Source organism: Amblyomma maculatum, chromosome 3, assembly GCF_055883805.1.
Source record: "Amblyomma maculatum isolate TAMU_Amacu chromosome 3, ASM5588380v1, whole genome shotgun sequence".
NCBI classification, from domain to species: domain Eukaryota; kingdom Metazoa; phylum Arthropoda; class Arachnida; order Ixodida; family Ixodidae; genus Amblyomma; species Amblyomma maculatum.
In genome coordinates, this window is record NC_139346.1 from 150,196,137 (window position 1) to 150,208,176 (window position 12,040).

General features: G+C 44.3%; 1 protein-coding gene across 1 annotated transcript in view; it reads right to left on the reverse strand.

The window, feature by feature from the left end:
- Positions 1 to 1,743: 1,743 nt before the first annotated feature.
- LOC146196436 (fatty-acid amide hydrolase 2-A-like) overlaps positions 1,744 to 12,040 on the reverse strand; it is a 33,119-nt gene continuing 22,822 nt past the window's right edge. Inside the window, exons 3-7 of the mRNA XM_084596358.1 lie at positions 10,153 to 10,362; positions 9,059 to 9,178; positions 7,905 to 8,057; positions 7,178 to 7,275; positions 1,744 to 2,400 (exon numbers count right to left, since the gene is read on the reverse strand). Of these exons, the coding sequence (XP_084452484.1) occupies positions 1,825 to 2,400; positions 7,178 to 7,275; positions 7,905 to 8,057; positions 9,059 to 9,178; positions 10,153 to 10,362 (1,157 nt within the window). The 3' untranslated portion in view covers positions 1,744 to 1,824. The remainder of the gene's footprint in view (positions 2,401 to 7,177; positions 7,276 to 7,904; positions 8,058 to 9,058; positions 9,179 to 10,152; positions 10,363 to 12,040) is intronic.

Here is a 12,040-nt window from a genome sequence, read left to right on the forward strand (position 1 = left end):
ATCAGAAAACGATGATGATGATGACAGTATTCTGCGTAAAACGGGAATTCGAGTGGTTTGCTTTGGCTGGCAAAGTTGAACGCCCCAACAAGGCTCAAGCTGTTACGGAGGCCGCAGAGGAGGGCTGAAGAAATTTAGAGAACCTGCTTAAAGAGTTCGACTAGTGATTCCAAGGACGCGAGTTCAGTCCCAGCTGCCGGGGCTGGGATTTCACCGGGGTCCTTGGTTAAAGCCCTCGCCTTAAGCAATGATCCACAATGATGAAGCAATTAGAGAAAATTAAGAAAATTAAGGCGAAAATTGATGCGTAATATTTGGCAATACCCACTTGCAATCCCGTGACGAAGTAAATTTTTTCTCCCACATAACATTTCCGAGTTTTTTGACAGATATCGCAAAATACTTAAACTAAGTTGGGGCAGTTCTTTAAATTGCCATTTTTTACCAGCAGTGTGCGACAACTTAGTGCCTTAAATTCATTTCTTATTATCATCACTGGCGAAGTGTTTGAACAATTATTGTAACTCTTAAATGCACATCTCCTGGCATTTACCAATTCGAAGCAAACAATCGCCGGAGGAAAGGAAGGAATTTAATACTGAAGTATGTTTCAGGACCCTTCCGGGTCTGTTGTTCATATTAAAGCACGAAGAACGGTTCCGCTGTATTTGGGTGATGGGCCTCACAATTACCATGCGTATGCTTCCGTCATGGGCCCACGGGTCAGATGAATTGTGAGCTGGGTAGGCTCAATTGCAAAGACTGTAGCAGTAAGCGTGGTGATACTCTTCTCTCTGGGGCAGTGATTGTGGCTGCGTCTCAATCTATAGTGTGATCGATGTTTTCGTAGTGAGCTGTCAAGGCGTTCCACTCGCTTCTATCGTTAGCAGCATCGTGCTTATGGTCTTTTACTCGTCTTCTGTATATCCCCAGATTCGCCAATATAGACAGCGTCCCAATCTCTCTTTTGAAATTTATATTCGAATCCATACTTTCTTGAGCGCTGCAGTTGTTTTTTAAAGCACTCATGTCAGTTGTTTTTTAAAGCCTGAGCTTACCGTACAAAGTGTAAGGTATAGTTGAACACTGTTGGTACAAAAACGTCTTACCACCGTTTCTTTTACATATCATGCTGAATGGTGGCTCGCTTGAAGTTTTCTTGGAGCTGTCGCAGGATTTCTTTAGTGTGAAAGATTTAGCTTGACTAGCCATTTCTTAAGAGGTGTTTTTGTTGTTTTTTTTTTCCTCTATCCTACCGTGCAGGTTAAGCATAGGCAAACTTTTGGATCCTGCGGAAAAGACAACCGTAATAGGGCATCATATTTGATGCTCTTGTCACTATTTAAGCAAATAAGCTGTACTTGTTCGCACCAAGATGAAATCGTACCTGGCGCGAACCATCACAATTCTATGTCAGCTTGGCTACGTGAACTGTGGCGAGCGCTGCGCTTACTCTGAATAAATCCCGAGCTCTTCTCGTCCGAAAAAATCAAAATTGGCGGAGTCACTAATTTAAGTGGCTCATATATTGAAAAATCACGTTGCCCTCAGTCGCTCGAGAAAGATGAACAGTTTATGGGAAGGTTATCCTGCAAACCTCAACTACGAAGGAAGAGCTGATGCGAAATCAGATAGCCAGCACCATGTGATTTCATAATGCCAAATACTGCTTACAGCTTGTCGTTGTGGAAAAACCTTTATTGTAAAAATGACTTCCAAAATTTCAAAATTTTCTGCGTTCCTCTCAGCCCACAATTTCACAGGCTTTTCTAAAGCCCGCTGAAGTTCGTATTTAAACATTTCGTCCAAAGTAGGTCGCTGCGCTCAGTTTCGAGTCCCGGGCTTTATCCATCCACCAAAGTGTTGCTCGATATCCCTGGCGACGGCAAGGCATAGCCGGTCGTTTCCCCTCTTCGCCACTACTTGAACGGCCAGAGGAAGCCCATTCGCAGACTTCATAACTGGACACACTGTGACGGGCATCTTGAGGATACTGAACAGCGCCGTCATTGCTGGGGAATCCCAGAAAAGCAGGTCTTGATTGTGGTAAGGAGCCGTGCTTGGTTCCGCCGGTAGGATTAGGACACCGTTGTCACCGAGCACCTTTTCGAGGCGCTCGCGCACGGAATCGACGGAGGCAAGGAACTCTTCCGCGTCCTTATTGCGTGTGAATCGGAATGCCGCTGCAATCTTGGAGGCAGCCAAAATGGCTAGCGTGTGCCGGCCAGCTCGAAAGAGAGTTCGTAAAACACCGATGAACACGTTCTCCTCGTTTAGCGCGAGAAGTTGGGGCTCCTTCGCAGCGGAAACTTTGAACCACGTAACCATTGCATACTGAAGTTCTGGCATGCGCAGCCGGTGAACTTTTGAGCCAACTACTTCCTTGAGCCGGCGTTTAACCTATAAAAAGACAAAAACATTATGTCTGTCGGGCGGTCGGTACTATGCGTCAACAGTACGTAATCACTACCGGCCGCTACCTGTAGTTATAAAGGATTCGGTGGTGTTCAAAGTGGCTATGCTTTTCATATTGGCTGCACAACACTGAAGCAAAAGAACTGATTCCTAGTAAGCATTCGGTATAATAGTTCTTAAAGTTGCGTTAGTCTTCTGTTAAGATAATGTGAGACTCCGAATGGTTATGGCGCGTGCTTCCTATGTGACGGAAATTACACGAACGTCATCTATGCCGCCTATGCAGAGAGCGCGCACGAAATATAAAATATACAGACTCCATATGATTTCTTGCATACCAATAAGAAATCTTGCGATAATAACACCGAAATCATAGAAATTCTACCAAGATTCGACATCACACAGCCTCCATACTTGAACGATTAAGTGGGCGCGTCTAACGTCTGTTTCAAAAGGTGAGAAAGGGTGTGGAGTTTATACACAAGAAAACAGTATGGTAAGCACTCTTATTACTTACTCCTTATTTTTAAAAGTATTCTAAAGACTAGACTTCCAGGATAGTTGTTAATGAACTTTCGGCAGCACAAAAAATCCGCTTTTGCACATCTTAAATGGTCCAGTTAATAAAATCAATTAATCCACTTGATAAATGCAAATAGCATGCATGTTTTTTATTAAATCAAAGGTAGTTGCATTCCTCGATTTCAGTTATAGAATTTTTCTAGCCCACGCAAGTTTCTTCACAGGTATTATTCTGAAGGTTTCACACTCAATCTAAGTCGCGCAGGTAAAGCTGTGAGGATCGAGAGCAAGGCCAATAGTGTATGAAGAGTAGGCTTCCAACGGCACCACAGTGATAAAGCGACATTTCTTCTCTGACGATGTGGGCCTCCGATAGGAGGCAATCGTCATGGGAGCGAAAAGATCACACAGGTGAAAGCTGCCTTTTTACTATCACCACCTTGCATACGCAAATGCTTAGAGATAGCTGCGCTGATATATGTGGGGATACGTACGGTCAGCCTAAAGGGTATGGCACAGTAGCGTTATTGGCCCCCGTAAGCGCTTCGCTTACGGTTCCTGGCTCATATACATGCAGTATCAGGTCATTTAATTAACAACCATTTATTTGATCCTCTGATATCCTAAGCGACACCGTTATCTAGCTTCCGGTCGTAAGCAAGAGCTTGATATTGATACAAAGCCTCGATTTAATCAAGCTATCTACGACTGTGCCTAAGTGATCAGGAGATACGCGCCTGACTCGGCATCCAAAAGCACTGGAAAGTTGATTCTTAGCCGAGCTTCCCACCTAAAATTAGCAAACCGAGCCGACAACCCCTCCCAACTTCATGATACCATGTGGTCCCATTACATCACACAATTCATCGACGAGTCAGTTCTCGACAATGCTACCTGTCAAGTTCCTCCCAGTAAAGCAATGAACCTGATTTTTCCCTCAACGCCGGCAATCCCGGATATTCCGCAGGAAGAAGCCTCTAACGCTGCGGCCTTGAAATTCGCGGGTGAATTTATCGAAATACGTGCGTGCAAGGATACTTTTACCAAACTGTTTAGTTAGAGAACGCGACTGCCTGAATGTGCGCTAGCGATTCGCATGCGGCTCCGGTGTTGAAATACAGATTCCTCCATCTGGTACCTTTGGTAATGTCTTGCACGCTGTAACTATCAGGACAGGGCGCCTGCGTCCTCTCTACACAACCGGGTGTTTGACGGTGATACGGTATCAAGTTACTCTGACATCAGGAGCTTATAGCGGAGAATATGAATTTTCTAGCTGTATTAACCGTGCGTTAGCGTATCGAGTGAGCTCCATTAGCTCGGACGCAGACTCTCACGACCTCAGCTGGGTCTATTACTCCCTCGTTAGCTTACTGGGGATTCGGACTTCCTTTGTTTTCCATAAAATTTCATCAGATTAATTTGTCTCCAATTCCTAGACGGTGGCATTATTGCAACAGAAATCAATGCCATTCGTACAAACACGAGTCGCATTGCTTTTCCTTAGAGCATTTCCCGCCAAAATCATCTTGCGCCGAGTTCACAGGCTGCACTGTGAGGCACGGATAATCTGGGCGGAAAAGTACTTCTCCCCACTTTGAACCCAGTAATATCACTCACAAATGTACACAGTAAGAAGGAGGCCGCAAACATTCTAAAACTTTTTTTTTTTTTTGAATGAATGGAGACATGACATCACTACTTTGCTACTGGTATCGGCGCGCAGAATCTTAAGACTAATAAATCTGCCAAAAAGAGGGCGGAATGCTTTTTTTTACGTTATTTTTCTTCTCTCCTAATTTGAAGTATTTTAATCGCGAACAGGCTGCTACCTTCGATGACCCCTGTTTCATACCCTTCCTGATGAGCATGAACGCGACTAGCAGAAGAGTGTTCACGAATTCAAAGGACGTTCTCCGTTCGCTGCCATGGATAAAGATATCGCTTACGGACGGTCTCAAGGATATGTTACACTCAACAAAAGTCCTAAAGAAATTGGAAGGTTAAACAGCCATTGCCATAGCTCAGTGGTAGAGCAGCGCACGCGAATCAGGAGGTAGTGGTTTTTGATTTCATGCGTCATGTGGTTGCTTTTTCTTCTTCTCTATAGTCAATTATGTCCACAAATAATTCGTACTTCCAATGCGATCACCACAAAAAAAAAAAAAAAGTCCCCTACGCTTTCCTTTGTGTGAGAGGCGCCGGCTTCCTTTTTAAGCGTCCGATACCGAAGCTCTTCATTTTCCCTGCATTGGTTTCCTGTTCGAACGTGGTCGCTCTTGTTCCCATGCGTGATGTGTTAGGCAATAACTTTCATTGGGACAATTTAGATATTTCGAAAATGACTAAGCCACTTTGGCTTCCATGCGGAAAATATTAGAAGAGCACATCATCCTTTTATCTCATGACCTTTATTGCTGCTCATGCTCCTGTTCGTCGTTTCTTCGGCCCCACGCCAGGCAGACACGAGCCGCTTCTGGTTTTCTGGGTGCCGTACAAAGCAATCCGAATATCACAGAGCTTCCCAACTGACGAGCACAAGAACAACTAGATGATTAGGTGCAGCGAAATTTCAGACAAACTTCCCATAATGCATCAGAGCTCTCTCATTATGTAAGTTGCGACAGTCACCAGAAGACTTGTTGAATGGACCTAGGGAGATTTACACGCCACATTCGTCTTTGAGCTGAAATGCTTTAAAGTGTTCAGAGAAAATTTACAGGGCTGCGACCAGCTAGCTATTATCTTTCATAAATTATTTGCTGGTTGCATCCGGATTTAGATTGGCAGTCCAACTGGTAGGCCTCGAAACATGTCCTGTGGCGCGTCTTGCTTGGTGATACCATTACCACGTATTTTTCAGAAGCCTGATACTATATGGCGCTCTAAGGTGATCTTTCTCAGCAGCTTTTCCCTATGCATTCTCCAGAATGAAGGGCTTGCTATAAATAGGAGGACTTGTTAAAAACGCGTATAAAAATAATTAAACGTATCCCTTAAAACGATACGTGGTGGATGTAATGTTGGCGTTTTCAAGAGTTATATTAAATTAAGGCATGTTCAGGAAACCTTAATGTAAAAAAAAAACAACAACATCTAGTGCATTGGTTGTGTTGGATTGTGAAAAGCCTTGAAAGTTTAATTCTCAGCAAACTGTAGAAAAAGCTTAGACGGAAACTTGCCATTAAAAAAGAAGAAGTAACGCACAGACGGTAACAGGAAGCTAAGAGTACATTAAGGTCTAAAATTCAGCGTTCCGATCCTTTACAGACAAGAAAAAGCTTTCTCGAACATTTATATTCGCAATCTAACCAAGCCAATCCCATAATTTCCTTCGCAGGAATGCAACTAAATTACGCCATCTGTTTTATATGGCCAAAATTAAACTTATAAAAGAAGCTACTCACTTTCAAATATTATGCTATATTACTTTTCACTAAATGCCAAAATTGTGACTGCGAAAACCCGATGTGCTTAGACATGCTTTGTTTGGAAACACTGAATACATATTAAACACAGGAAAGCTAGGAGAAAGGCAGACAAGCGATTTTTATTGCAGCAGAATTTGTGCGCTCAGAAAGAGTGCTAAGTTGGGTTAGTCGGCTTATAAGGACGGAATCCCTTTAGCAGTGTCAAGAGGCGAGACGGGACACACTTAAAATTTATTGAGTCCAGATTGTTGTTTTGTAAGAGTTGTGGTCAGTGTCCTCAGCTCTGTTCGCTGGTGGTTCTTGCTAGTTTTCCAGACCGGTTGATTAGCTTGAATTGGCATTCCAGGTAAGAGCTAGACAAACCTGCCTTCGACTGGTAATGTTTGTACCATTTGACCTTTGGGATGAAGCCATTCTGCTCGAACTTTCCTGTGTTAAAGTGTCGGTGTCTTCTTGCCCCACGGGCATAATTTTTTTTTGTTTTCTGGATACATTAAGGTGTAGTTGTGTAGATTAAAAAAGTGTGTATTTGCTGCCGGGAGGTGTCTATTGCCGAAGACAAACACTTGTGTTGGCTAGCAACAAAAAAATTGTTAGCTGATGAAATCATCTGCTCCCCTCGATCTGTTAGCGCTGTTCAAAGCTTATAAGGTCGACACTCATGAAACTTAGCGCAATACTCTTACGCTCGTTTAGAAATTCGTTCTTCAAAATAGATTTAATGAAGCTGAGCACCAGCAAGTGCTCTCTTTCTCTCTCTTTTAGTCCTCTACTCAGTATCTCATCTGAAATACTGTAATAGTACTCACCTTCACAACAGCCTGACGAGCCTCTGCAGTAACACGGCTGATATAACGGCTTCCTTCGGTTTCCGTGAAAAACACCTTCAGCCTTCCCATGTCGACCTAAAAAAAGAGGAGACGGTCGGTACATAGTGGGAATAGCGAGCTTGGCAAGTTAGTTCGACAATGCTAAAGATAGCGAACTGCTTTTTTCACTGTTAGTGACACTTATAAACGATCTATAAAAAGGCGCCCCAACTTTAAATCTTGAAGAGCAAGCTGTCTTCGGAGACATTGCTTCTATATACCAAGAAACAAAAAGTTGAAATATTTCAAGACCAGCTCGACGTTTATGCACTGGATTGATATGTAACCGATCTTTATTTTTTTAAACATAAATTTTCCCCTTGGTGCTATCGAGCATGTGGCTTCTGCTTGCACTATCAATGTACTACGATCGGGGCCTGTCGTCTCGCTGATCGCCGAAACAAACCGCACCACCAAGAGATGACTAGCCGACTATATAATATAACGGTTCTAACTAATTGGTCAATGGGACGGAAGCACTGTTGCACGCTAAACGAAAACAATGGCAGATTTAAGGTGCCACATACGTAATGGGGATTACGGACGCAGCCGGGGTAGCACCTCTACTCGGCAATCTACTCTATCGTTCTGTTAAGGAACACGCAGCAGTGAGCAACCAGCTCTTTCCTGGTTGTTCGAAAATATTTCTTGATTTGTATACAGATCTCTTCGTCTAGCCTGAGCCGCTCAGCTGCATTTCCGGCAAGTATCCTCAGGAGCAGAGGGAGGTCCTCCGAGAACCTCACCATTGGGCCAACACAGTTGTATTCTCGCATGTTGTCTCCAACATCTGGGAGGAGGCCAGTGTTTGGCACCACACCTGCGACGCCAGAACATCAAAATATTCTCAATGCATAACCGAAGTCAAGCGCTGTCTTTCTTGGGCAAGTAATGTCCATTTAATTTTTGCCTTCCGTTACCTTGTTTTCACAACACCTTCCCTCTTGATGCATTTGGCTATGCCTATGACTGAGCATCTTCGCCAATGTGAGGCAACTATCCCAAACGCAACGTTCTACTCGTTGATTATCTACAAAGATTTCTAACGAAAGATGCAGTAAAAAAAACGACCCGCTGAATAAATTCGCAAAGCCGAGAATATTTGCCCATGTGGCTATATTTTAATGCCACATAATGTTGAGTAAGGATACAATTGAAGGAAAACTACATCGGTTTTAAGTTTCAATCAGGTTCGAGGTACCGAATGAAAATAGCTGGCAGTTTAAGCATGTTAAATAATTTGTCGCTAGCATTTGAAACCCTGGCGCAATTATTGATTAAAACCGCAACGGCTATCAGTCTTCTCCACAAAGCACAGCGACGGATGGCGGGCGTATGATGATGTCATTGACGGTACCAGTACACTTTCAGCACATAAACGCTTCATTTGTAGGGGTAAAACTGATGCTATCGAAAGGAAAGCCTTAGAAATATTGTTCAGCTGCGTCAGAAAAAAGCCCCGCAGGATTTGGGCAAAGACCACGAAAATAATAAATATTGCCGTCCGTGACGTCATCACTGAGCTTCTCCGCTGTAAGTCAGTGATGAGAGTAGACACTCGAGTTTTGATTGTCGATTACGTAACCAGACTGAATTCTAGCGCAAAAATACTTAACATGCATTACCCGCAGCCTTTATAGATTTGAATCCTTGAATGTAGCAGAATTCTGGAAAATTGATGCAACTGCCCTTTCGGTTATTTTTTCTTTGTAGATCCTAAATGAGTGAGACGAAAAGAGCAGGCTCCGGCAGGATTTCATACTCTGCCAAACTAACGTTGAGCACAGAAAGCACATCACTGAAGCACAGCAAGGCACTCACCAGCTGTTGGCTTGTGGCTGAAGATCCCGCAATATGCTGCTGGTATTCGCACACTTCCACCTATGTCAGTTCCTAATCCTATAAGAGATCCAGCTGAAGCCAGAAGGCTGCCTTCTCCACCTGCAACAACAAGAGCTATACCCTTACAGGTATCCCATTGTATCTGTTTATCTGTTATTCAGAAAATTCGGTTGAGAATATTCTAGAGAATTCATTAACATGCCGAAGCACTTCCTACAACCCTTTCGCAAACTGCATTCTTTGCTAACGGCATTACATTTCTCTCCGTTCGGCGAGTAGAATTTAGAACCGTGTACCGGTTTATAAGAAAGTAACTAGCCCTTTAGGATCCAAGCTCTATAGCCGAATACCAACACAAATAGATCAAGTATACGCTTCCTTTGGGTTTACGCTACGAGTTTTACGCAATGCACGGGAATCCGGTGGAGGCGTTTTCAAGGCGTCGGGCCACTGACACTCGGTGAGACGGCGCTTTCTGAGAAAAATGTTATGGGGGCTTATATTGCCTCCCGGCTGCGGGGCTAACTGCATTCCGAACTGCGTAAGGTCTCGAGCAGAACTGCTATAAGGAAATGGAACTATGCACCAGTCCGGAATTTAAGGGTTCATTGTGGAAAAGTGGAAGCGCTAGCAAAACACCGCGCTAAATGAAACACCGCACAAGTAAGAGCGTACGTGTAAGTACATAAAATCAGGTCATATTGTTTGTTTTCTGTAGCTAGTAGCACTCAAAGCAATAGCCACAAAAGTATTCACCCTAACAGTATTCACTGGTGTTTCGTATACAGTGCTGGCGTTCCTGTTTGTAAATTATGATGCATGCGTGATCATTGCAAAACCGTCCGAAAACTTACAATACAAAGGCCGGTCCATTTACGCTCTTTCTTAGAACACGCTGTTATATGTCATTAACGCGAAGAGCATATTAAACAAATGTCTACGATATGTGTTGTCTGGATAGTGTACGCATTGTACGCAGATGGGGCTGTTTGCAGAACAGCACTGTAGACGGGCCTAGCCATCGAAGCAACATCGGAGCTTGTGTAGTTTTTAATTAGTTCCATTCGACTAACCGCTGCTGCCTCCAGGTCCACGGCGAGTGTCGTGCGGGTTGCAAGTTGTACCATACACCAGGTTGTTGGCATCAGTCCACATGCAAAGCTCCGGCACGTTGGTCAGCACCAGAGGGATGGCACCGGCTGCGCGCATCTGGGCCACTGTAGGAGCGTCCTCCATGGCACGACGCCCGCGATACAGTAAAGAACCGGCGTCTTGTCGCATGCCTGCATTAAGGCAGAGATTGCAGAATTGTTTTCTTTGCCCAGTAGAAAAATCCACCAAAATGTTTATGTGCCTTCAAGGCCGCATTCCTGTTTGCTGTTGTGTTTGCTGTTTTCATCCTCATCTGATCGCTGGAAACGCTTCAATGCGAACTGGTGGCAACGGAACTCACAATGCCTTCTTGTTTTTTTTTTTTTTTTTTTTTTTTTCACCAGACAGATGACAGATGACGATGAAGCGAAAACAGTACTTCTGGAAACGGCGCAAACTCGGAATAAAGACCATGCTGTCACCAGCAAGCATGTTTTTGACTGCAGGGCTCATAAGACCAGGGCCCGCTTGCACGAAACGATGTTAAGGCTGTCTTAGCCGAGTCCAGACTTAACTGAGTCCAAAGGATAGGCTACTAGCATGGCCGCTTAAGACTGGAGTAGAGACTGGGCTTCAGCCCTGACTTGAATAAGTCGCTTGCACGATTACGACTCTAGTGCCATCTTGGTTAAGACACAAGGACGCCAGGTGTCTAAGTAGAGAAATTAGGGAAATACAGGGATGCGTTGGCACTGTCCCCGCTGTAAGATGTAAACATTTGGTCAATCTTGCGCTGTGTAAAATCCGTGCCATTGCTTTTGCGGCTTAAGATTGTGTCACGAGGTACAATGCCCCATGTGGTTGCTGAGGGCGTTCAGGGAAGCCACCCTGGTGAACACGAGCCGAACCGAAGGAAGCGTTCGGAACCCGAGCAGTCTTAAAGAAGCCTGGCCTTGCTAAAGACACTGTTTAAGTCTGGACTTAGCTCGGACTTTATCGTGCAAGCGGGCCCAGATTTTTTTTCTGTATAGCGTGGCACCAGATCAGACCGGTCCGGCTCATTCGTGCGTGCACGGAAAAGCAGCCCGATCCATTATAGAGTGCACAACAGGCGACCGCGAGAAATTGCCGGCCGGGCTGAAAACAAGTGTACATGTCGCAGACGATTAGCGACAGACAGGTGGGGCAGCAGCATATCAGTGCAACCAAATTTGAATTGTCCACAGTGTATTAAAACAGCTTACTTACAAAAGGTTAATTAAATAGTGCTGTAATTCACGTGCGAATTCAATTACTACTTTTTGTGCTTTAGAATTCAATTCCAGTATTATTCACCCACTTTGCCTGCACAAAGTGTGGATCAGAAGAGACTGTCACAAGAAACGTAAAACTGGCCGATGTTTAATCTTACCTACTCCTGATTATAAAAAACGAAGGCACCCTTCGCAGCAGCTAAGTGGTTAAGGCTCATCTACCGAGCCCGAATACCAGAGTTCGAACACAGCCGGTTTGAATTTGCTCCGCTAAGAAGGTGCCTTTGTTGGATGTAAAAAGCAGTATACAGGCGCAATAGCTAAACCACCACCAAAGTGACTAAGGTCTAGCTCGACAAATCTCTCGGGACGCTGTGCATCGCGTCCATTTCTAATGAGAAGAAACAGTAGTATTGTTTTAGATGTGGGGATCATTAGCTCTACATAATATGCCGCCATCTTGAACCAGTATTTACTGAAATGCGTCTGGCCTGACACCAGCGCGGAAACACCCGATAGACTCGCGCCCAATTCGGGAAACACCTGAATCATATCGAAACCTTCACTCGATCGTGATATTGTTGTACACGCCTGAGTCATTTCTCCGTATCGTTTC